The sequence below is a fragment of the Egretta garzetta genome, unplaced genomic scaffold (genome assembly GCF_000687185.1).
Source record: "Egretta garzetta isolate BGI_Z169 unplaced genomic scaffold, ASM68718v1 scaffold156, whole genome shotgun sequence".
In the NCBI taxonomy this organism is placed as follows: domain Eukaryota; kingdom Metazoa; phylum Chordata; class Aves; order Pelecaniformes; family Ardeidae; genus Egretta; species Egretta garzetta.
The window spans coordinates 1,398,949-1,422,273 of NW_009260125.1; the positions used below are offsets into that span (position 1 = coordinate 1,398,949).

The following is a 23,325-nucleotide window of genomic DNA, read 5'->3' on the forward strand; positions in this document are numbered from 1 at the left end:
GTCCTCATAGGAGAGGGGCTCCAGCCCTCAGATCATTTTTGTGGCCTCCTCTGGACCTGCTCCAACAGTTCCATGTCCTTCTTGTGCTGAGGGCTCCAGAGCTGGACGCAGGGCTCCAGGTGAGGTCTCACCAGAGCAGAGCAGAGGGGCAGAATCACCTCCCTCGACCTGCTGGCAACTCTTCTCCTGATGCAGCTCAGGGTAGGGTTGGCCTTCTGGGCTGCCAGCACACATTGCCGGCTCATGTCCAGCTTTTCATCCACCAGTACCCCCAAGTCCCTCTTGGCAGGGCTGCTCTCAATCCTTTCATCTCCCAGTCTGTATTGGTACCAGGGGAGTAAAAAAGAAAGGTTTCTGTTTCCAAACTCGTATGTGCATTAGCTGGCATCTTTCATAACACCCTTCTCAAGCAGGCATAGGCTCTGCCTACGCTGTGGTACTTCTGTGCCTGCAGTCAGCTCCACCTATGCCTACATGAGGAGATTGGGCTCACCAGCAGGAGCAAAGCTGTACAGTCAACTGTGCTGAGAGCCTGATGTCCACACTACCTGTGTGCGCAGGGCTTTGCTTTGGGCTAGCTCTACACCAGCTTTATCAGGTATGGCTGCACGGGGGACGGTCACAGCTATGACTGCAAAACAGCACATCAAGAAGGACCCAGACTGGAAGGCTGAAATACCCAGTTGTCCCTAGATAGATCTTTTTGACAAACAAAACAAACATCCAGCAGTCTTCAGGGCATTGTAGGGAACTGTACGGCAGCATTCCCAATAGCACTGTCAGTCCCAAACGGCTCCTTTCACTGCAGCCTCCCAACAAATCCCACGATTTTTCTTCCCTCAAAGACAAAAGAATGTAGGAAAAGGAAGAGGACGTGAAAATGCGGCATGTGTAAAAACAATGATGGGAGCATCAAAGCTGAGAGAGACACAAAGGATACAAGGAATGCACAGGAAAACAAGAAGCCTGAAAAGTGCTGCATTTAAAACACCGGCTCATAGCCGACAACAGCAAGCACAGGGTGCAGTGGGCATTCAGCCAGTCCAGTTAACCACCAAAACAACCAGAATTTAGTGAGGCTGATGATAACATGAGATGCCTTAAAAGTTCCCCCTGTCCCTCTCCAGGACAAGACGGACAAGAATTTCCTATCTTTAAATAACTAAGAAAAGTAAACACACATAGCAGCTTTGCAATTTTTATCCAAAGCAGGATGTGGCTTCATTTACTTATACTTATTGGTTGGTATATAGATGGACCAAACAGAAATGGCAAGGCACAATTATTTTAGTGCTATAAAGTAGCATTCCTCAATATATAGTTATGCATTTAGATTTATTCTGCAGAAAACCAGAGGGTGTTACCTTGTATAGGGAGGTAGAGGCAAAGTAACCCGGGTCCACTTGTTGAAAGTGTCCGAAATGAGAATCCTCTGGAGGTGGTACCTGTTGCATTCCACGTTAGTGGGAAGACAGTCTTTCAAAATTGGGTGCCAAGTCAGCCCAAGGTCCACTGAATATTCCAGTTCAATAGCTAAGGGTGGAAAGGTGGTTAGTTACTTAATTTAGAGACTTACATCCATAGATCTACAATAAACTGGTAACGCTGGAGAGGGTTAGTCAGAAGTCTACACTGACAAAATAACCACTCAAAACTTTTCAAACCCTTGTGCCAAAAGCACAAAGCTGCCCCCTTCGGAGGCAGTGCTGGGGGACACGTTGGATCCTCCTGAGCAGGCATAGCTCAGGAGAAGGCTGCAGTACCTCCCCACCTGCTGCCCAATGCAAGCAACCACAGGTGCAAAGGCAAAGTCATCTGTCAAGTCGCCAGGATTAAGTCAAACCAATTTCTGTCGCTGCAGCATGCAAGAAAGTGATGTGACACCATCATGACCAGCAACTTTTTTTTTGCTTTTCAGGCTGAAGGATGAGATTCAGCTGGATGTAATCATTGTGTAAAGCAGAACAACACTCAAACTTCTGGCTCTGTCACAAAATGGTTTAATCACACTTCCACCCCCTTCCAGACCAGCTCATTTCAGTATCCAGCATAAACAATTTTAAACTGAGTTTGTTAGTGAGCTTGTTTTCATTCAAACACAGTCTAGCCACATTAAACTAATGTATTCATTTCTCAGCAAAAATCAGCAATTTCATTGTTTTGATGTTTATGGCTTATAAACTTTTATTACAAAAAATAAAGGTTAGTCAAGCTCACTAAATACTTCAAGTTAAACTTTTATGCAGCCATTAAAAAGTAAATAATAATAGGCACAGAACTGTAACTTGAAGTAAATGTTCCAGCTGCCAGGCATTCTGGCTGTGTAAAACGTGGAGCGTGGTTGCAGTTGCAGTGACAGGGGTGGTAAATCTGCGATCTTTTTTGATTACTACAGACCCATTTCTTCTACCCTCATGCACAGAGAATGACCCTTAATCATCCAATCACTCCTGTGTGATGTCTAAGCACGGAAGGCAGTGCTATAGAAATACAAGGACAAGTGGGTACAAACAAGGGTAAGTGAGTTTTTAGTGTTAGATCTCCATCGTCAAAATGAAATACTTTGCTCATCATGACTGGAAGCATGATTAGGTAGCGTCCTGCCTAATTTAACACTAAATTAAGATAATGGTAAGTGTAGTAGACAAAGAAATGAAAAAAGAAGGAACTGTTTCTTTGCCAGTATATAGCTAAGCTGCCAAAACACTTTTAAATGGAGCAGAGATAATCTTAGGATGTTGCAGTCTTTTTAATATTAAAAGAAAAAAAAGATTGTTAAGCATGTGAGTAAAATATCTCAGTTACTTCCATTGGCTTCAGAATAGCAAAATCAGAGAAGCCACTTCTGGGACTTCATGTAAAACCTTTTTCCACTTTTTACACAGAATTCTAGCACAATAGTCGGCAACCCAGTCAATTAACACATGCTACACACTGCAACATACTGTATTCGCTTCCTCATAAAAAATATCTGTATCCCAAAACCCTACACCAAAAGAATGTAATTTATGATGTACAACAAGGATTCCAAAGCTAGGAAGATCTATTTCTTGTGCATCTTAAAATTCACATAATGAACCAATTTTTAATTTCCATGTGATGTGTACTGAGTGCAGAGCATGTTTTTATTTATATGTGTATATTTATGTATATGTCTATGTGTATATATATACATATACACATCATATGGAAAAAAAGCTAGGTAATTAAAAATTGCATCATTATGTGTGTACATATATACATATATGTGCATAATCCTATGCACACATTCATACACATATCGTACATATATATATACATGTTTATTATTTCATATGGACAATATAAATTTTTCCAATTGATGCTGACTTAGCATGTGTCAGATGTACGCTGATGCAAATGATTTCTTACTTATACAGATGCAAGTGAGATCTGAACTAAGACTTCACCGAAAATACAAAACCACAAACCGAGAAACATATGCTGGAAACAGCCAGCTGCTTATTATTAGAACTACAACATCACCCCAAGCAATGGATACCATATACTGGTGAATGGATTTGAGTAAGACAGCTGTTAGTCTTTTTCTTAAATGAATTGAACTGCAACTTAAGTGCTCAGAGGGAATAGTATACTTTAGTTATCTTAGGCTTCAAACACCTAGGATAAAAAAGCTGATATTACAATTCCTAGCAGAAACTTGCAGCTTGCTTTTGTTTCTCGATTCTCATTACGATGAATAATGGAACCGGAAAACAAGTGAACTTCCCTGTACAGGAGAGGAAGAGGAAAGGCAGGATTTCCTACAAAGTCATTACCGTAACAGGAGTCCGTGACAGAGCAGGATGCTGCAAAATCTATTTGCAAGAAGGAGTCTTCATTGACAACTATGTCAGTGGTGACAACGTAGCGGGTGCTAGCTTTCTCAATGAACACTAGAGCATCCCCAGTAGAGCCACAGACTGGCATCTTTGTTCCACCAGGATGGAGCAGCCACTTTCTACTGTCCAGTGTGGTGAAATCGTCTTCTAATACTGTATTGCCAGAGATGTTTCCTCCAATAAGAATCTGAAACATTAGGAAAGGAATTGTTACTAAAAAGAAAAAACGTTTCGAAGTCTTTACAAACATACATGTGCCATAGCATCCTGGAAGAGGAAGAGATTTACTGAACTAAGCATATATATTCTGCTGGTCCCAAATGGACAAATTTACTTTGTAAAGATTCAGGTTATGAGGAAGGGGAATATCTTTTTCTTATAAAAGGGTCCTAAAGAGATCAGCTCAGCTATACAAATCTGAAGTTCAGGAGGGTGAACGCCATCCTGGATGAAGTAAAGCTGCTCACAAAAATAAAAATTGGTGGGAGCAAAGTGATTACACTGTCATTTTTCCTACTGACTGTTCAGCCCTACTATAATCTGGTGCACTACTGTCAGATTGCATCTGCTGATGGAACTGGGGAAATAGTCTGTTTTGCCATTGACCGGAAGACATCGGCATTTTACTATTCAACAGCAAGCAAAGTAGAATTAATTTTCATTTGTTATGCTGAATGCAGTTTCTGATTGTTCTGAACTAACGTAACTACATTCAATGAAGATACAGGAATGAAAGAATGAGGATTTTTTCATTTTTAAATGGAGGTGTGGGAAGCAAAATTTTGTAACCGCATCATTAAACGTGGCTGGGGGTTTGGTTTCTGTGTTTCTCCTAAGGACCTGAACTAACTTCTTTAAAAAAATTCATAAATATTCAAGCAAGTTGATCCTGGACAGCCCAATAACACTACTTAAGAGTGCCATCACTTTAGTGGAGTTTCTTGAGATTTATACCAAGTCATACAAAGCAATATAATAATCTTTATAGAAGCGAATCCCGAATATGAAATGAAACTTTGTTTTCAAAATTAGAAGATGAGTGTTTTTCTATAGTTTTTCCTATTACATTCTACCAAGTCAATTAGATATTTGGATAGATTTTAAATGAAGGGTTTTGAAGTTTGAACTCAGACTTGCATGTTGCATGGTAAGGCCTTTACAATGTGAACCTGTGGCTCTCCCCCACGTATGGGGCTTTCCTAGCTCCAAAATGGGCATTCAGCACCCTGCATGGAAATGGCGCATTAAAAACACAAAATTAGCAAACAGTAATTGTGCTCTATTATTTTCCTATATTATTATAACTCTGGAATATCTTTATAAAAAGCATTTTTCTTGTTTCAGTGAGATGACATATGCCAGCAAAAGGGAAACATTAAGACTGAAAACAGTCCAAAACTGCATTTAAAAAAACCAGCCCAGAGGATTCCTTACCTGGTCGATTACCCAGGGACTGTAGAAATGCCCATTCTCAGATGGTTGCCACCAGCGAAGCCGGGTGGAGCTGGAACGGGCCTTCAAGGGAATTTCCAGGGCGATGTATCGTCCCACGTTGCTGGAGTTACTGAAGAGGAACTCCTGGAGAAGGCTCCATGTGAGACCCCCATTGAGCGAATACTGCAGCAGCACAGGCTGGCTCCTGGGGTCTGGCACCCCCTTGCCGCATCCCAGTCTCATGAAGAACTGCACAAATCTAACAGGGGGAGCAATTACTGGAAAGATTTCTCTTCTGCAACATCCTAGATAACCAACTAGAGAGACTTGGAGTTTGTCTATTGACTAACCCCGTGATTTCTTGCTGTCAGAGTCAGCTTTGGGAGATCTTATGATTTCCTTTTCAAAGCCTCCAGCATATAAGCAGACAGACAGGTGGGATGACAAAAATTCATTTTGCCTGTGTGGTAGTTTGCTAGGCAGAAGAGGCTGAACAAAGCAGTTCATTTATGTTTGGAGCTTTTGTCAGCGTAGCAGATGGTGTTGCAAATATCAGAAACATAATCCTGGGTGAAATTTTTACCCTTGTAGCCCATCAGTACAGATTTAAGTGGCAGAAAAGCAACAGTGCCCTAAGTAGATCATCATTTGCTATGAATCTGCTGAGATGCTTAGATTCAAAATAAGCATCCCGGTTTTCCATTGGCATAAATTAGAGAAAATCTGGACAGGAGAACAAAGCGTGTTTCACTTTCAGGGATCATTTTGCCCATTTAGCTAGCCTGGGAAATTTGTCTAAATCACACCACTTAAATGCGTCAGCTTCCCTGAAGCCAGCCCAAGCCACCTAGGGACACCAGCGCTTTCATCCCCTATTTAATCGGCTTCTCCAAAGCAGCACAATAGGCTTGTATCAAACTGCAAAATTCGTCCTGTTAGCTGATGCTCGTCAATGGCTCTGCTAGGCACTTGGAGTGGAGGGAACCGCTGCTGTAATGATATTTACCTATGGGACTTGCAGGGATATTACAAGTATTAATTTATGTTTGCACAGCTTTTGTACAGCTGTAGAGTGTCTTATCTATTCTAATTATTATTTCATTAGTGCTGCCTGGCTCATGGTTAAATGAAACGGTGCAAAAGAAGTTTTGTATCAAAAGTCTTGCTTTGGTTTGATCTGCAGGTAGATCCACTGGGAGTGGAGGCTGCAGAGATGCTGGGCAGACAAAGCTTCAGTAAAACACCAGATCCGCAAGTCAATTAATTCTGGTCCTCGCTGTGACTCACAGTTCCTCTTGCTACTATATATAACTTCTTTTGCTATAGATTATATCCACCTCCACGTCCCAGACATAACATATTGCTCGTGCTGTAAAGGAGCACTGGGGACCCTCATGGATCAACATATCAACTGTAATAGATTGGATTCATTGCTGGCAAGTCTTTGTGCCTCCTCAGATTTACTCCGACATCCACCACATAATTCAAAGGAAATAAGCCCAGGTGACCTCTTCTCTGTTGAATCTGCTCTCTGTGGATTGTTATTCTTTTATCTGCATTTTTACTAATATAGTGATAACCCACTTAAGTATAGGTAACGTAACATCTAGGAGATTAAAAAGTCAAGTAATTTTAAATATCTCATCCCACAGATATTTTGCAAAGGCTCTGCCTATTTTTAAATGGAAAAAAACAAGTTTTCTTGTCAATCTAGTAACACTAAAATGTGTGGATATTCTTCTAATAATTCAGAAGTTAAAGGATTTGATCAGATGCGATACATAAAATATGCTGTCCCTACTCGTATTTCATGCTGTGCAGTTTCAGCTACTGGTATCACCATGGTCATAGAATCATAGAATTATTTAGGTTTGAGAAAGACCTTTAAGATCCTCGAGTCCGACATTAATCTTACACAAGTCCACCACTAAACCATGTCCTAAGCACCTCATCTACACGACTTTTAGATACCTCCAGGGATGGGGACTTGACCACTTCCCTGGGCAGCTCATTCCAGTGCTTGAGAACCCTCTCAGAGCAGAAATTTTTCCTAATGTCCAATCTAAACCTCCCCTGGTGCAACTTGAGGCCATTTCCTTTCATTTTATCGCTTGTTACTTGGGAAAAGGGACCAACACCCACCTGGCTACAGCCTTCTATCAGGCAACTGTAGAGGGCAATAAGGTCTCCCCTCAGCCTCCTCCAGGCTAAACAACCCCAGTTCCCTCAGCCTCTCCTCACAGGACTTGTGCTCCAGACCCCTCACCAGCTTTGTTGCCCTTCTCTGGATACACTCCAGCCCCTCAATGTCCTTCTTGTAGTGAGGGGTCCAAAACCGAACACAGTATTCAAGATGTAGCCTCACCAGTATACTGTCCCCTGTGTTAAATCCTTTAAAATATAGATGCGATGGGAGTGGATAAAGGATTGCAGAGACCACTCGCAATCCCCAAGTGTTGAGCATGGCTTGCAGCACCAACACCACTGCTCAGCTCAGAAGAAAAGGGGAGGTTTTAATGTGACTGCTGAGTCTAGTACCTTTGGGAAGTTCTATTACTACTATTACAGAAACACTGGTTCTCATCATTCCTTGCATAAATTGAAACCTCTCCCCAGGTGTGTTGTACTTTGCAGGTGGCCGATAGAGTCAGCCTGGAAATTAAGAAAATTGCACTACAATTTCTTTAGGTTGCTGAAGAGCAGTCCCCAGCAATGCCGTTGCAGTCTGCCTTGCTATTCAGAAGAGAGCATACAGTTATTTGTTGATAACTATGATTTTATATAAGCATATACAAGGAATTAAACGTACTGCTTTGTTTTCCTTTTACTAAGACAGAAGTCATTTATCTCCATATAACACCTGGAGGTCAATGTATGCAAATCCAGCTACAGACTATCACAGAGAAGAGATAAATTATGGTTCTTTGAACATGAGCAATAAGGAAAACATGTCATTTAGTCTAATGGAGCAACTTACAAGATCTCTTGTATCTTTTGTTAAGCAATCTTTTAATTTCAAAAACGGTCTAGGAAATCAAATTAGTGCAGAGTATTGATGTTTGTGTTTACAAACTTCTGAAAAAAGTTTGCTGTGAGTAATCTCGCAAATTCAGTGCAAGGACCTCTAATATTACACCTCACTGAGGGCTGACTAATTGTTTATCTAAAAAATACAATGGTTAGAAATTAGGCATGTTTATTGACCATGAGGCTCTGCAATTAAACCATTATTTAGAGATTCAGTGCTAATGAAGACAAGTCAGAAAGAGATAAAGTGCCTATTAAAGCGCTTCCCACAGAACATTAGGGAGGAGTAGGGTGTTTACAAGAGACCAGTGGAGAAAAGTCTTGGAGAAAATGCAATCTCTCCAAAGTGATAACATAAGGATATAAGCTAAGATACTGAATAAATTAGAAAACCATGCCTATTTGTTAGCATGCGTGCAGTTAGGATGTGGTTTCATTTATATTACTGTAATTTTTTTTTTTAATGTGGTTTGCTCAGTATGTCTCACTCATCGAATATCTCCTCTGCAGGCTGTAACGATACAACATAATCTCTAAATACACTAAAAATATTTGTTTTTCAATTGCTGTGCTCAGTGTAGCTGGTGACAGCTTGATGGGAATTTCTCAGTGAATTATTGGAAACAAATGTGCACAATAAGAAGACAGTAAGCTTCAGAAATGAAGGAATTATGAGGCGATGAATATAAGAGTTATATTGGCAGCAGATACTCCTGTTTCAGCAATGGCTTGTAATACACCAAACTGTAAGACAAGCAGAACGTGTGGTGTGCAATCGATTTCTCACGTTATGCATTTAAGAAACAAAAACTTGCATAAACTACTGAAGGTGTGGCATCAGATCCTGGACTTCTTACTCAAGGAAAAAAGCAACACTTAAATGGTTAATCCCATTAAAGGTCAAGTTAAATTTAATTTAAAATAGTAACAATGATTAAAAAGGAATATTTGCTAGAGTAAGGACCGCAGAATGTATCAGCTTGCCTTTACTACAGAAGTATCACGTATGTATTATTCCTCAGTGTATTATTTCTTCGGTGAAATCCTGAAAGAACTGTGTTACCTGGCTTGTGACAAATCTAGGTCTCGAGTCATCAGCATACGTAAGCCTTCTTCATTAAAGAAAAGGTTGTTTCCTCCAGACATGATACCACATTTCCTTGATGGCTTTCCACCACTCACAAGCAGGAATCTATCAGACTCCAGCTGACCTGAATACACAGAAATACATATTTATGATTTACTTTGAAGTGCTCCTTCTGCACAAGTATTATTTCCTGAGGAAGAGAGCTAAATGAAATATTACACACAGAGTGAACAAATATCCAGTGTTTCCAATGCAATGTTTTCTAGAAAACTGTCACATATCAAAATAAAATAAACCCATAAGTATGAAATTTGGGGTCTTGGTCTCCAGTTATTCACAGGATTTTCCACTTTACTTCATTTTTCTTAAGATAACAACACAGTACCCAGGTCTATAAAGAAACTTTGAGTGTCATGTGGTAGCAAGCAAGCAAGGGCTGGCAAAATTTAAAATGAACAGCAGCACCTATGAAGGGGTGAGTTTGGTTCACAGGTGCTGCTTTATTCAAAACGTGCTCTTTGTGCCACGCTTTCTAGCAGAGGAAACCTTGAGGCAGTTTTAGAGCTATGCATGTGGATGCTGTGTGTGCTCAGGCACACACGAGGGCTGAGTTCCCTCCTGGCATCGCTCGCTTGGGGCCTGCCATGCCTGCCAAGTGGTGGCCCTCACTGCTGAGATGCATGGTCTGCTCTGAAATGACATTTACCGTATTAAGGACACTTAGATTTCCCTTGTAGTGAGAAACAACGAAAACTTAAAGCCCCCTGTTGTTTGCATTACTTGCATACATTCTGTCTATACTAAAGTCAAACTACCATCAAATCAACATTTTCTTCTAAAATTATTTTCTATATGCAGTTTCAGTTAATTCTATTTTGGTGAAGATTTTGTATTCCAGCATTAACAACTTCACAAAGAGTCAGACACTCCAAACCAGGCAACTGATAGCCATCAGCCATTCACAAGCCGTGCTTGAGAATGTCATCTGAACTACTTGGTTCATGGGAGTAGTCCCACAGCATAAATTAAAATCAAAAGCTGTGAGGAAGACTTTGCTGTCTCATCCCTCGAGCCTTGTGTTCCGTGGACAGGCAGAATTCAGACCAAAAAAAGAGAAGAGATACCTTCAAAATCATCCTTAAGGAAGTCAGAGTTCTTGGTACTTATTTTGCAGGTTGGCCCAGAGTACCCGGGGTCACAGATGCACTTTGTGCCATTGACACAGCTGCCGTGCCCGTTGCACATCTCCTCGCACTGTGGGCCGATGTACACGTTGTCAATGGCCCAGGTCACTGGCTGGGATCCAGCAGGATAAAAACCTTGGTACCATCTGAACCTTGCCAACCTGCGAAAGGCATAAAGTGTACTTACTTTAAATAATAGTTCCATCTTTTTTTGTATTCCATATATATACACCATACTGTCCATATCTATAGTACCCTTTCTGTTAGAGTTGTCTTGATAAATAGCTTAGTTCTAGAAACTGACTGCTATATCTAATTCTTTCAGTACCTCATGCATCTCTATGCTGACATTCTACCCATGTACTGACAGAAGTACAAATAACATTATTCATTAGTTGTAATACCAGAACAGAATGTTAGACTTGGAAATGGGAGTTGAAATCTAACCACTCTTCTCGCCATCATTTGTGGGGTGGGTGAATGGCTGTGGTCTGACAGATTTCCTTCTGCTTTGGCAGACTCTCCTGGAGAGTGAAATCCTACTTCAGGTTGCCACCCTGCCCGCAGGGAGACCACCTGTGGAACTGGGGTGGTAAGATCTCACCCTCAGTTACATGGAAAGAAAACATCATCTGCCATGTCACCAGGCATTCAGCTTGCTTTCAGGCAGCTTAATCTTAAAGCAGACTGATATTGCAAGTTGTTAATTTAAACTGTGTTCTCCTTTGGGTGCTGTCCTGTCATTTTTAATTTGCTTCTTAAGTGCTATTCACATCGATGCTACGTGCAAAGAGGAACCTACTGGGGAAGGAGGGAAGACAAATCAAGCAGGGGGGAAACACTTGAGAGACTAATTTTATTCCCCAGTGAGAAAACGTTTTAAAGGATGAAGGAAACCAGAATAGTGAGAAGGGGAAAGCACTTAATTGCATTGCATGTTTAATGTGTCTTGTTAGAGATATCTAAATGCAGTAGGTGAATCAATAGCACAGGTTGGTGACAAGGTTTTTTGTTTGTCCTTTGCTAAAGAATTTTTATGAGGGGATGCAGGTGATAAGGGATTGCTGATGGGTTGGGACACTACTAACAATTTCAAGAAAGATACCCAAGAACCAGAGTCCTGCTGGAAGTCAAAACCATTGATTTGAGTGTGCCCTGAGCTGAAAGACACAAATGTGAAGCTGGAGGTGTTGTAAGCTCCTCTTCAGAGGAGCCCCACAGGCAGGATTTGTTCCACCCCTGAGGCACATCAGCTCCTTCTCTCAGGTATGGGTGAAACATGGCTCGTATCTAAAGCAGAGTGAAATACCAGTCTTGCTGAAGTCAGTTGGTGTTTCTTCACTGACTCAGTAGGTCCCGGGCTTTTCCTTCAGGACATAACTGGAATACTAACTCATAGTTACAGCTATCTGCTGAGAACATATATTAATTTCCAAAATAACATGTGTAGTGGAAATAACTAAAAACTTCCTCATCTTCATTTAAATATAATCTCTTGACACTTTGTGGACAAAAAGGCTGGGTTTTTTTTTTTTAGAATTACACAAGGAGTCAGGTTTGGAGTTTTTTTCTTGTTATTCCAGTGGATTCCAGTGGAGACAATGCCCCTTCAGCCCTCTGGCCCAAGAATTTCACGGCACCGAATGCTCCATGGAAACTGCTCTGCACTGCTGAGTTTGGCGGGCTATCAGCAATTGGCTTCTGGCCTGGCGTGTTGGGGAATGGATAGGCGGGAAAGCAGGCAAACGGGACAGAAACAGAAGCAGAGGACTAAATCGAAATAACTGGAAGATTTAAATGAATTAGGCATCTGCACAGTCAAAATTTTCATTTGGAGGGGTGCATTGATAGTTGCGTAAAGGGTCAAACAATTCTTTTGGGCAAAAACAGAAGGACAAATGAGCTGCTGCGGGAGATGGTTACCTATTCCAAGCTTGAAATGTTACCTGTCATAAACCAGAAAATTCAAGTTTAAAATTTAAACATTTTCTTAAATTATTAAACATCCAGGCTTTCCAGACTTGGTTCCAATCTCTTATATAGGTCTTCTCATACATTTAGAGGCATGTATGGGGCCACTTATTCAGTGGAGGGCCCATCGCATGCAGCAGTTTCATAAATGCTCAGTCTCATAGTTGCACGGACTCATCAAGTTTCATAGTTGTGTGGCTCATTTTCATTCATACATGCTACAGTTTAATCCATAATGATGTCATCTTTTACATAAACTGAGTTGATGCTAGAAGACAGTTTTCCCTGAAAAAGTAAACAGTACTGTTTTATAGTTTGAAAAGTTAAATACTATTATACCGGCTAGCACATACTCTTTTTCTGTGCTATGTATCTGTTATCATCCAACCGGATTTGTTCCACAAACTTTAAGTTTCTAAATGACTGCAGCAGTTAATTTCTTAGAATGAGAGAACTTCGCAGCTACAAGAGACCTCAAGTATTTAGATCAATCCATTTCCTTACTGAAGCAGAATCAGGTTTATACTAGCTCACATTTTACTGCATTTTCTAATGAATCTCAGATTTCATGCGGGAATATCCTTGATGAATTCAAACGGCTAATGCGCTGCAGTAAAGAGCAATGAAGGAGCTTTAGAGATAGTCAGTTTTGCGTTCATTTTACTGTGCAAACCACTTCCATAAAAATGTCACCTATATATGGATAAATAGGAAATTATCTGTGGTTATTCTACATTAGCATCAGGCACAACATATTTTTGGGAATCATCTGAACACTAACTGACATTCAGGACAAAAAGCAGAGTAAAACTGGTCATCTGGTCTGCTCTGGTGCTGCAGTTCTTATGGGCTGCTCTTGTGCTGGGAGAACATTTTGGGTAGAAAACAGAAATAAAACCAAACCAACAAGCAGCTGGGCAGGAATAGGAGCTGGACACTTACCCACAGAGGTGCAGTTTTCCAAAGTGAATGACTTCCCTTCTCCAGCCCTGGGTGGTGCCCGCGTAGTAAGTGCTACTTGGGTGATGCTCAGTGGAGCACAGGGAGCTGAGGTGGCTGCTGCTGCTGTAGCACAAGGGGAGCAGGAGGTGCCAAGTTGCCCCCAGGTCTCGTGAGAACTCCAGCTTTACCGGGTCAGCAGAGGAGCTATCAGTGGTGCAGCCGATATTTATCTGGGAGCCAAGACATGAATTGCAGAAGATGACGGAGGGCAGATTGTGGGACACCTAATCACTCTTCATCTTAGCCAGCCTTCCCCATTTGGCACAGTATTTATTTAGCACAGGAAAATGGTGATTTGGGAACTTATTTGACAACTGGGATGATGCACTCAGGACACTCACGTGGACATGAACTCTTGGGCATTGCCCTACCTGTCCATGGGCATATCGCACTCTGGCTTATCATAAAATGGATGTAATATGAAATCCCCAACTACTTCTACTGAGAGAAAACCATAAAGTTAATCAGGCAAAATCACAAAGGAGAGCTGCTAACATTGCTGGAGCAAATGCATCAGATCTTGCAGTCCTCTGGCAGGGACTGAAGTAATCACAGAGCCAAAAAATGTGCATTTTTAAAACCAGAAATACTAAAAAAAAAGTGGAAACAAATTTTTTGTTAAATTGCTGAGCTGCACTATGGTCTTCTTTTATCTTACACTTCCCGCCCCAAAAAGCTTATGCCACAGTGTGTGTGGTATCACTTCAGTATGTTCCTCGGCTTTCATACTCACTACCCATTTGCCCACGTATGGGCAAAGGGCAAAGCCACAGGAGACAGCATTAAAAGGGTATTATAGCTGGATTGGATTTAGATTCAATGTCACACCAAAATATAGTTTGGCAGTGTCAAACTTCTCAGAGTGTTCTTACAAGATTCCTGATGTAGAGAACAACAGAAAAGGCAGAAAACATGTATGAACAGCAGTTGTACTACTAAAAAAATACAAAATTGCCCCCATGCAAATTAGTCTACTTTTCTTTCACACTGATAGCAAGATATTATTTTAGTTTCAGATTGGTTATATAAAGAAGAGGAATTTGTTCCCTTACAGGATGACTCTGTCATATAAAATAAGATGTACTGTACTTACCATACAATAAATAAAAACCCATTGCTGATGAAATACACAGACTGTACTAAAACTATGAAACATTTTGGGTTGTTTACATATCTTTGTAGCAGAAAATAAGTGTCTTTCCAACATACTACTCTGCAATGAAAATCTATTTCTAAACCCCAGTAATACTTAGAACTGTGCATGAATGTTGAAAATGTATCCTACATCAAATTTCCTTCATCACTCTTCAGTGCACATGAGTCCCATCAACCTACATTGGACTAGAAGGGTTGTCTACTCATCTGGAAGCTTAGAGAGATGCTTGACCCGGTATAATTTTTGACTCTTGAGACACGGAGAGAAACTCTACTGCATTATGCATAACTTCTTCATTTACACTAATGTCCTCAAAAACGTGAGCTGAAAACAATGTTCTTACCACATATGGAAGTAAGCGTGTAGATTTTATGAGGTTAATGCTCTGAAGACTTATTAATATCTTAAAGTGACCTCAAACATTTTTGTTCTACAGGCTGTAATCTATATTTTAAAACAGAAAATGGTTTGCATTCAATAATTTATGACGTAGTCGCATGACAAACTGAAGCATGCATGAGTACACAGCTAAACCTAGTTTTCTTGGAAAACCCTTACTCCTTTGAGTAATTTTTTATAAACTGGTATCATTTGCTGTTTAATGCTACAGCATGCTCTATCTTTGTCAAAAGCATCCTGGTAATTGTGGCATGGTGATTTACATGAAAGATTCTTTTACAATTTCTTAATGACGATATAATGATCCCTCTAAAATAATACATACTAGGCTAAATGGTTACTCCCATCAATAGCTGCCCTAGCCAACACACAGTTTAGATTTTCAGATAAACCAGAAACACAATTTACTTTAGATTATGTGTTGTCATTGGGGTACCCATTTTCACTGACTGTATGAGAAACACAAAAAAATATGCTCCTTATTCATGACCTTTAGATAACTTGAGAGCCCTGGCACTCTGAGAAAGAACCACCAGGGCAGTTAAACCAACATGCAGAGAAAATTAATCTCTAAATAACTTGAGAGCCCTGGCACTCTGAGAAAGAAGTTAAACCAACATGCAGAGAAAATTAATCTCTATTGTCACAGATGAAGTCATAGCTGCCCACTGCGTCAGCTTGTGGAAGTGCTGCACACTTATTCTGAGCAGGCTGTGAAGTGGCAATCCAGACCTTCATTATATTTTGATGCTCATCATCTTGTCTGCCAGTGATAACTCTCCAACTTGTAGGACATGGACTTTAATGCTATCAGTGCAAGTATACATGCATGGACAAAATAGTAATTTAGGCAAGAAAACAGAAGACTTTGAAGCAGAAATTTCCCTTGTCTGTGTGTTAAAATCTTCATGATACACCCACATGGGGGAAAATAGTATCAAAGCAATTACAGGGGAAATTAGACAGACTTCTCTGCTTGGCAATCATAACAGCTAGCAAATACACAAAAGTAGAACCTGAAAGAACAGAAATCTCTAAGCAAAAGGCAAAGTAACTTTCTGAGGACAAGTACCTCAAATTGGATGATAGTGTTTTCATTTACACTCAGATCCCTTGTTGTAATGGAGTGTTCTCCAACCTCATTTGAAACAAATACCATAGCCGAATCTTCTTCCCTGTAAAAAAAGGAAAGGGGTGCTTTAGATTCAGTTTATTACAGAATCACTTTTTTCTAATGTATTGCTGAGAGATGCTTACGGAGCTCCCTTAGATGAATATGGGCAATAAAGCCCAATGTTTCCACCAGGATAGAAAAACCAGTTGTCCTCTTTGGGACCAAAGTCAAATGTATCCAAAAGGATCATGGGATTCTTTAGGTTATTTCCATCAATAATGAAGTCATCAATAATCCAGATTTCTTCTTTTTTGCCTACAAAGAAAAGGGGAACATTCCTATTAAGACCTAAATACTACTATTATTAGAGAGCAGAATAGCAGCTGGTATTTATGGATTACATTGACAAGAGGGTGCTTCACTGTTTTCATTTTCCATGCTCTGCAGTCTGACCCTACAGAATAAACTTTTATTCCTCTAAAATTTACAGAAGATGCAGAAAACTGAAGAGTGAAAAACTGCTGTGGAACAAGTATCTTCTGTTTAAATCATGTTTACTTTGAAATTCAAGCATCAATGTCTTCTTTAATTAAGAATCATCTAAATGAGCAGTTGCAGGATTTTTTTGTTCTGCACCTTTTTCCTTGCACTCAGCAGCCTGGACTTGTCTGGCAAGAGCTCTTTGAGAGAGAAGGAAACTCTGAGTGACCTTCTCTCCAACGGATTATGAATTCAAATGTGTTGCAAAATTGGTGCTTTCAAACTGCAGCGGAAGGATTAGATTACCAGATCTCTTGTGCAACTGTTTTTTAAATCTATCTAAAAGCCTTTGTGTTGATCAGAGAAAGTTAAATGGCTTATTTTAAGTGAAATTCCTACTTAAGGTTAATGTCTGCAAGAAAAGTTTAGTTAAACATTTTAGGCAGGACCCATCAGAAGAATGAACTGGAACTGGATTCTCAGGACCGGATTTGAATTTGCTTTTTATTAGAGGTGTGCTAGGCACTTGCCTGCATGAAATAAGTCTTCGCGCTATCACTGTGTCTAAATGATCACTGGAATTCTTTAGAGCCCTTAATGTCAGCTCCTGCCAGAGATGTGCTTGGAGTAACTGAGAGCAGAGGAGAGATTTCTTCAGCCAGCACATCTCCTGTAATCAGGAGGAGGAATGAGCTGCATTACCCTTGCGGTTTTCTACAGTCCCTTACAATTTAATCAAAAGATTAACTGCTCACTACATACCCTTTCTAAATGGGTTTTTAATGCCTAGTTAATTCTGAGCAAGGTAGGCCCAGTTCCCATTTACACTTGGGACACTTTTGTATAATTGGCGCATTCTAATGGGGCCTCAGTGTAAATGAGAATCAGGTCCATTAAAAATAATGAGAAGAACCTGAGTGAAGTTAACTTTATTGGTGTTGCTTGATCCCCCAGTCCCTCCAGGACCAAAGCTGATAGTCTTCCACACATAGTCAAGGGGTATCAGGTTAAAGTACTTTCACTTTAAAGCTTACAGCAGCTTTATATGGTAAACATAATCCTGTGGTAATTTTAATTGAAGGAGCTCAAATATAAGAAAACATGATTTAAGAGTCTCTGTTATTGTTGAGTTCAAAAGTCTAGAGTCTAGCCTCTTACGGATGCTGAGCTGCACAAGTGTGGACCCGGAGTCCCGCGGGTGTCTCTCCCTTACCGTTGTTGTAAGGTTGCCAGAGCCTGAACCGTGTTGCATTGCTTTGGGCTGCGTAGGGCAGAGGAACGTTAATAAAGAGGACATCCGTAGTCTGCGTGAAGTAAAACTCATCTATCAGGTGCCAAGTGATGCCACCATTGACAGAATATTGCAGCAGGATGGAATGAGACCTCTCGGGGGTGCCTGGAGGAGAGAGGACATGCACTTATGTTCATTATAACCCGGTTATAAAAAGCAGTGGCTCAAAAACAGTTCTTCAAGTGTGAATACAATTAGGTTACTTTGACATCTATTACAGAGTATGGGCTTGCTTTAACAACAACTTAAGCTGTTGAGAGGTTATATGTGTATTATACATCTTCCCGTGCTTTCCCTTGCTTGTCTGTCTGCAAAATGCTAATGTATTAGGGGCTAAATTTACATTGCTGTTCACTATATGTATGGTCACAGGTAATTTGCTTAGATGAGAAGCTATCTCAATGTTTTAACTTTTTAAATTAGAACAAGCCAACTCCTTCTACCACAGACAATTTCAGTAATTCAGTATTTATTTGATTATTGTTCCCAGGTACCAGACATTATCATCACCATCTGTAGCACCCACAGATAAAGACACAGTTCTTATCCTCATGAATTGATAGTCCATGGCTCTGACTGCAGACACTGATATGAGCATATTCATGCCCAGAAATCATGTAATTGATATAAAGCGCTGAAGATCTTTATTAGCGTGTTTTAACAACAACAACAAAGCAATATTCTGTGCTTTTAGCTGGGGCTAAAAATCAGTAGTGGAGCTGAGACTAAAATTGCTGGGTTTTCAGACAAATTTATGCTCTCGACTCCTCTGAGCATAGTGCAGGAACAATGATGGCAGCTCCCTAAAAACTCTGTATGAGGGGACGAACAAGCAGCAGAAAAGGACTAGGGGAGAGTTTCTTAATCCCTGCCTCACTGTGTGTTCCTGTGCAAGTTTCTCCCATGTCTCACTCTTAAATTAACCAAATTTGTTGAAACCAAAGCACCTGCTGTGCAGGCTCCTGCCCCACTCTGCCCCAGCACGAAGCCTCTCTTCCACCACCACGTGTGGAACAGAGCAGGGAGGAGGCATCTAAGTCGGGAGCTGACTTCAGTTTATCTCTGGCAATTAACAGTAAACAACACACTGCTCCTAACACTTACAGCTGAGATGTGCTCAGCTATATTAATTTGCATTCTACATTACGGGGAATGTTGGGAGTAAGTCCTGGATCCAGGCCTAGGGCTAGCAAGCCATATAGATTCAATGAGAAAAGATTTCTTCTGGAGTTTCACTGCTTCACCTCTTGTGGGCCAAAATCCAGCCTTTGGCTATTCCTGCCTTTCAGAATGATGTTTTTACTCATTGTATTTTTTAGTATTTTTGGCAAGGATCATATATAGAAATATTTCCAAGGCATAGCTTTGTGAAAGAAGTGTTCACAAAGATTTTGCTTTTAAACATGAAGTATTGGGCATTTTATTGTTCTGGGACATGCTATGTTACTGCAGCTCTTATTGTTTTTCCTCTCTTTTCCATAAAGTACTTACTTAAAAATATTAATAAATAGCCAAGTATATATGATTAAATGCTTATTAAACAGAATCCAAATTAATTCAGAAAGAGCTACACTTTTACTTGCCCATAAGAAGATTTGGCTAAGATATTTATTTATCAAGACTATTTTCACGCTGTCCTTTGGCAAATGGCCAGTCCCAGGGTGCTCAGCTTCCCGCAGAAGCTATGAACATCTTTTACCTTCCACCAAAGGGAGAGGCGTTTTTGCATGTTGAGAGTTCAGTGTTGAAGTGCTGGTTCTACAAGCAATGCTGGGAGAAACTTCTGAGACTGCATGGGAGTGACTCAAATGCTCAGCCAGGTTAGTGGCTCTCTACCGTGTCACTCCTGACTGGGATAAAATTATTTTGCAAGGCCAGAGATGGCAGGGGCTTGGAGCAGGGTAAGACTGAATCATTGGCTTGAATGTGCTCGTACTAAAGAAACTGTCTCAAGCGCGTTACACCAACTTGTAAACTTGGCTTGCAAAGTCTGACTATTCATACACAATTAAACAGAATTATGGGGTTTTAGTCATCTCTGTGATCCCTACTAAGAAGCCAATGGTAAGAGCTTTTAACGCAGTGGACTGAAACTTGAAAATTAAAAGCTCTGGATGGGGTTTTAGTCATCTCTGCGATCCCTACTAAGAAGCCAATGGTAAGAAGCAGTGGACTGAAACTTGAAAATTAAAAGCTCTGTAGTTCCTCATCTGCCCCTTAAGTAATGTACTGTAGGCAGCATTTTATGACGTTAAAAACTGACAAATTCATTTTCCCCAACATACAGAAAAATCTCTAAAAATTTTGAGCTATTTTGCTTCTCTCCTGCTCAAAGACTGTGCTAGCTCTGCTGGTTTTCATACCCCCACAGTTTACTCTTTTACTGCACAGGCGGTCATGTAGGCTGGTAGCAAGGTAGGGATGATACAGAATCTCAAACAAGTTCCCATCTTATCTACCATAAACTGACAATCGTGTACACTGAAGTTAAAAATGTAAATCCATATTATTTTCTGTGATGCTACTATGTGTGAATAAAGCTAGAGAAGTGATAGGAAATAAACAATGATCTTACCTTTGGCAATAAATTTAAATGAAAACTGGATGTACATGGTATTAGTGCAATCTAGATCTCTTGAAACAAGCATTCTCAGGCCTTCCTGCAAATAGAGAATATACAGTGTGAGTCTCAATTCCCATTATTGAAGATGCTCTGCAGCTTACTCTTGTCTGGATGTTGTCTGTTACAGACTGCCGGTGGCAGCGAGAGAGGTAGCGCTCTGTCCCACACCTTCTCCCAGGCGGAAAATGGGGATAGCAATAGTCTTGGCAAAGTGAGCTATAGTGATGGAAAGGGCTAGGAATGGGGGTGTGTCACCACCAGTGGCACAGCTATGTGATCAGGTGCAGACACAGGGTACGGCTCATCCAGTTCATGCTCTGAACCACTGGGATGTGATCTGATCTGCAAGCACAGTAGCTGACTTACTCAGACATTAAGTCCAAGCTAGTATACCCATTTTGGGGGCAAACTGGATAGCAGCCAAGCACCCTAATTTCCAGGTGGAAAGACTCCTCTCTAGGAGATTTTTTCTGTGCCTCAAAAAATATTTTCTACAAGTATCCTCTTCTGGGACAACCTCTTGACTTAGAGCAGTATGGAAAGGAGCAGACAGGAAACCTCATAGTGACCCCTCAGGTCCTGTCCACCTCTATAGATGAGCTCAATGTTGTGTGGATCCTGGGGCCAGAGCCGGGCCCTGTTCTGCAGAGATCTGGCAAACTCCACCTCACAGAGCTTCCCTCTTTCTCAGACCCATTCCCCCAGGGCAAAAACCTGCAGGAACAACCAATCCAAGTTTTAGACAATTCACGTCCGTTATTTGTAATTTAGATGATCTAAAGAGGTTGAACTGGAGTTAAGATTTTGCAAAGAACTATTTCTAAAGAATTCACTTTTACACCCAAAGTTATTAAACTTTGCTTTTTCAGGGCACCTGAATTCACGGTGTCAAATGAAGACTCACGTGTGAGCCTAAAATTTATGTGCTTATGTGAATACATGTCTTTCTATTTATGTGTTTTGATGAAGACCTGAGAAGTTCAGAATATATGATATTTCCTGGCATTTTTTAACCTGTAATTAAAAAAAAAAAAATCCTTAAAGAGCTAGAAAACTTCAAAATGACAGAATTAAGTAAAACACGGGCTAACTACATAAACACTGATTACATAGACTGCAGTGCTGACTAATCTATATTATTCAAAATATTCAAAAGCCAATCAGGGGATTTCAAGACATAAACCCCATTGATCATAATGTGGACCATATTTCCCAGTCACTCACTTGGCCTCAAGAATCTCAGCCGCAGAGTTTCATTCTTTGCCTTTCGTGGTTAAGGAGGAATTTATATACAAGTGAAAGTAATAGCCAACAAACAGATGAAACCCATTTGTTCATAAAAAACAACTGTGACAAACATGGTGCATATTTAGGGCAGGAAAAGACAAGAAAAAATGAAAATGTCAAATTCTAGCCTAAAGACTTTGACATAAACATATGGAAGGAAAATGAAAAAAAATTACTTTCTGTTTTTAACTCTACTGAGTTTTATTCATTTTTTCAATGTAAGTAATCTCTGACCCCTTTAAAAATGAGAGCTGTTCCAGACTTGATGGTGTCACCATTCAGGTTTCCCCTCTCAGCACCGTAGACCTCAGGCCAAAGGTCTGGATGCAAGTTACCATTGAAATCATCCTTCAGGACAGACGGAAGAGGAATGACAGGGACACAGTACGGACCACCAAAGCCTCTGTCACACCTAGCAACAAATTGGGAGGAAAAGGTGTTATCCATCTGGCCCAGGTAAAGCACAACATCCTTTCTATGAAGCAGGTTAAGCAGGTTGCTACTTACACACAATGCCCTGCGTCACAGATGCCGTGGCCTGAGCACAGCCAGGGGCACCCTGTAGCCAGGACCACATTATCAATAGCCCAGGAATCAACACCAGAAGCATAGTTGAACTGAATCCATCTGAACCGTGTTCTGGGAGAGCTAGAGAAAACAGAGTGAATGTATTTCAGGCTTCAAAATGTCTGCTCCACAAAGTGCCAAATAATAAAGAAAATCCCATAGACTTCAGGAGAACAAAAGCAGATTAATAAGTGGGAGACTCTGTATTTAGAAAAGACTCATATTCCAGCTGAAACTGGAAGTTTCACTTTCTCAGGTTAGTTTTCAGGCAAAATTCCAGCAGACTCTAAAGGAAGGTGTCCCAGGTGAAAACTGAGAAAGTCAACATTGCTGTGACTCTTGCTGGTCAGCACAGCGGTTGTGCAGCAACTATTAGCTACGTTAGCATTCAACATCTCCACGTGTTGCTAGCAGAGTTAAATCAGTAAATTAAGAAGTAATGAAAGTTCATTTATACTAAACGTTGTATAAAGAAAAAACAATGGTTCCATATATTAGGATATATATGTATAAGGATGTATGACTTTGTATGTACAAACATGCATATGTGTACACAATGCCGTAATTGCTGACTGCCTTGTTATCCTCAGATGAGGAAAGTATTTTGGAAAAAGAGATCTGTCAAGGTGCTACAGGTTAGATGATCTTGGATTTGGTTAGGCAGGAAACGTGCTGTGGAGCTGATCCTGGAATAACACAGAGAATTGCCCTCTGACTTTGACAGGATCAGGATCTCATTATAGTTGTGAAGAAGATGCATCGTCCTCTGGAGTGAACTATGGAATTAGAAACCAAGAAGTGAACCCCAGTCCTGGTTCATTTACTGTGTGCCCATTTTTACCA

At 40.5% G+C, this 23,325-nt stretch overlaps 1 protein-coding gene across 1 annotated transcript in view; it reads right to left on the reverse strand.

The window, feature by feature from the left end:
- Positions 1–23,325, reverse strand: part of RELN (reelin) — a 258,355-nt gene that overhangs the window by 30,483 nt on the left and 204,547 nt on the right. The window contains exons 35-46 of the mRNA XM_009641400.2: positions 22,423–22,563; positions 22,150–22,327; positions 20,581–20,665; positions 17,928–18,110; positions 16,378–16,549; positions 16,193–16,295; positions 13,506–13,735; positions 10,533–10,753; positions 9,385–9,532; positions 5,295–5,553; positions 3,798–4,047; positions 1,365–1,533 (exon numbers count right to left, since the gene is read on the reverse strand). Coding sequence (XP_009639695.1) covers positions 1,365–1,533; positions 3,798–4,047; positions 5,295–5,553; positions 9,385–9,532; positions 10,533–10,753; positions 13,506–13,735; positions 16,193–16,295; positions 16,378–16,549; positions 17,928–18,110; positions 20,581–20,665; positions 22,150–22,327; positions 22,423–22,563 — 2,139 coding nt within the window. The remainder of the gene's footprint in view (positions 1–1,364; positions 1,534–3,797; positions 4,048–5,294; positions 5,554–9,384; positions 9,533–10,532; positions 10,754–13,505; positions 13,736–16,192; positions 16,296–16,377; positions 16,550–17,927; positions 18,111–20,580; positions 20,666–22,149; positions 22,328–22,422; positions 22,564–23,325) is intronic.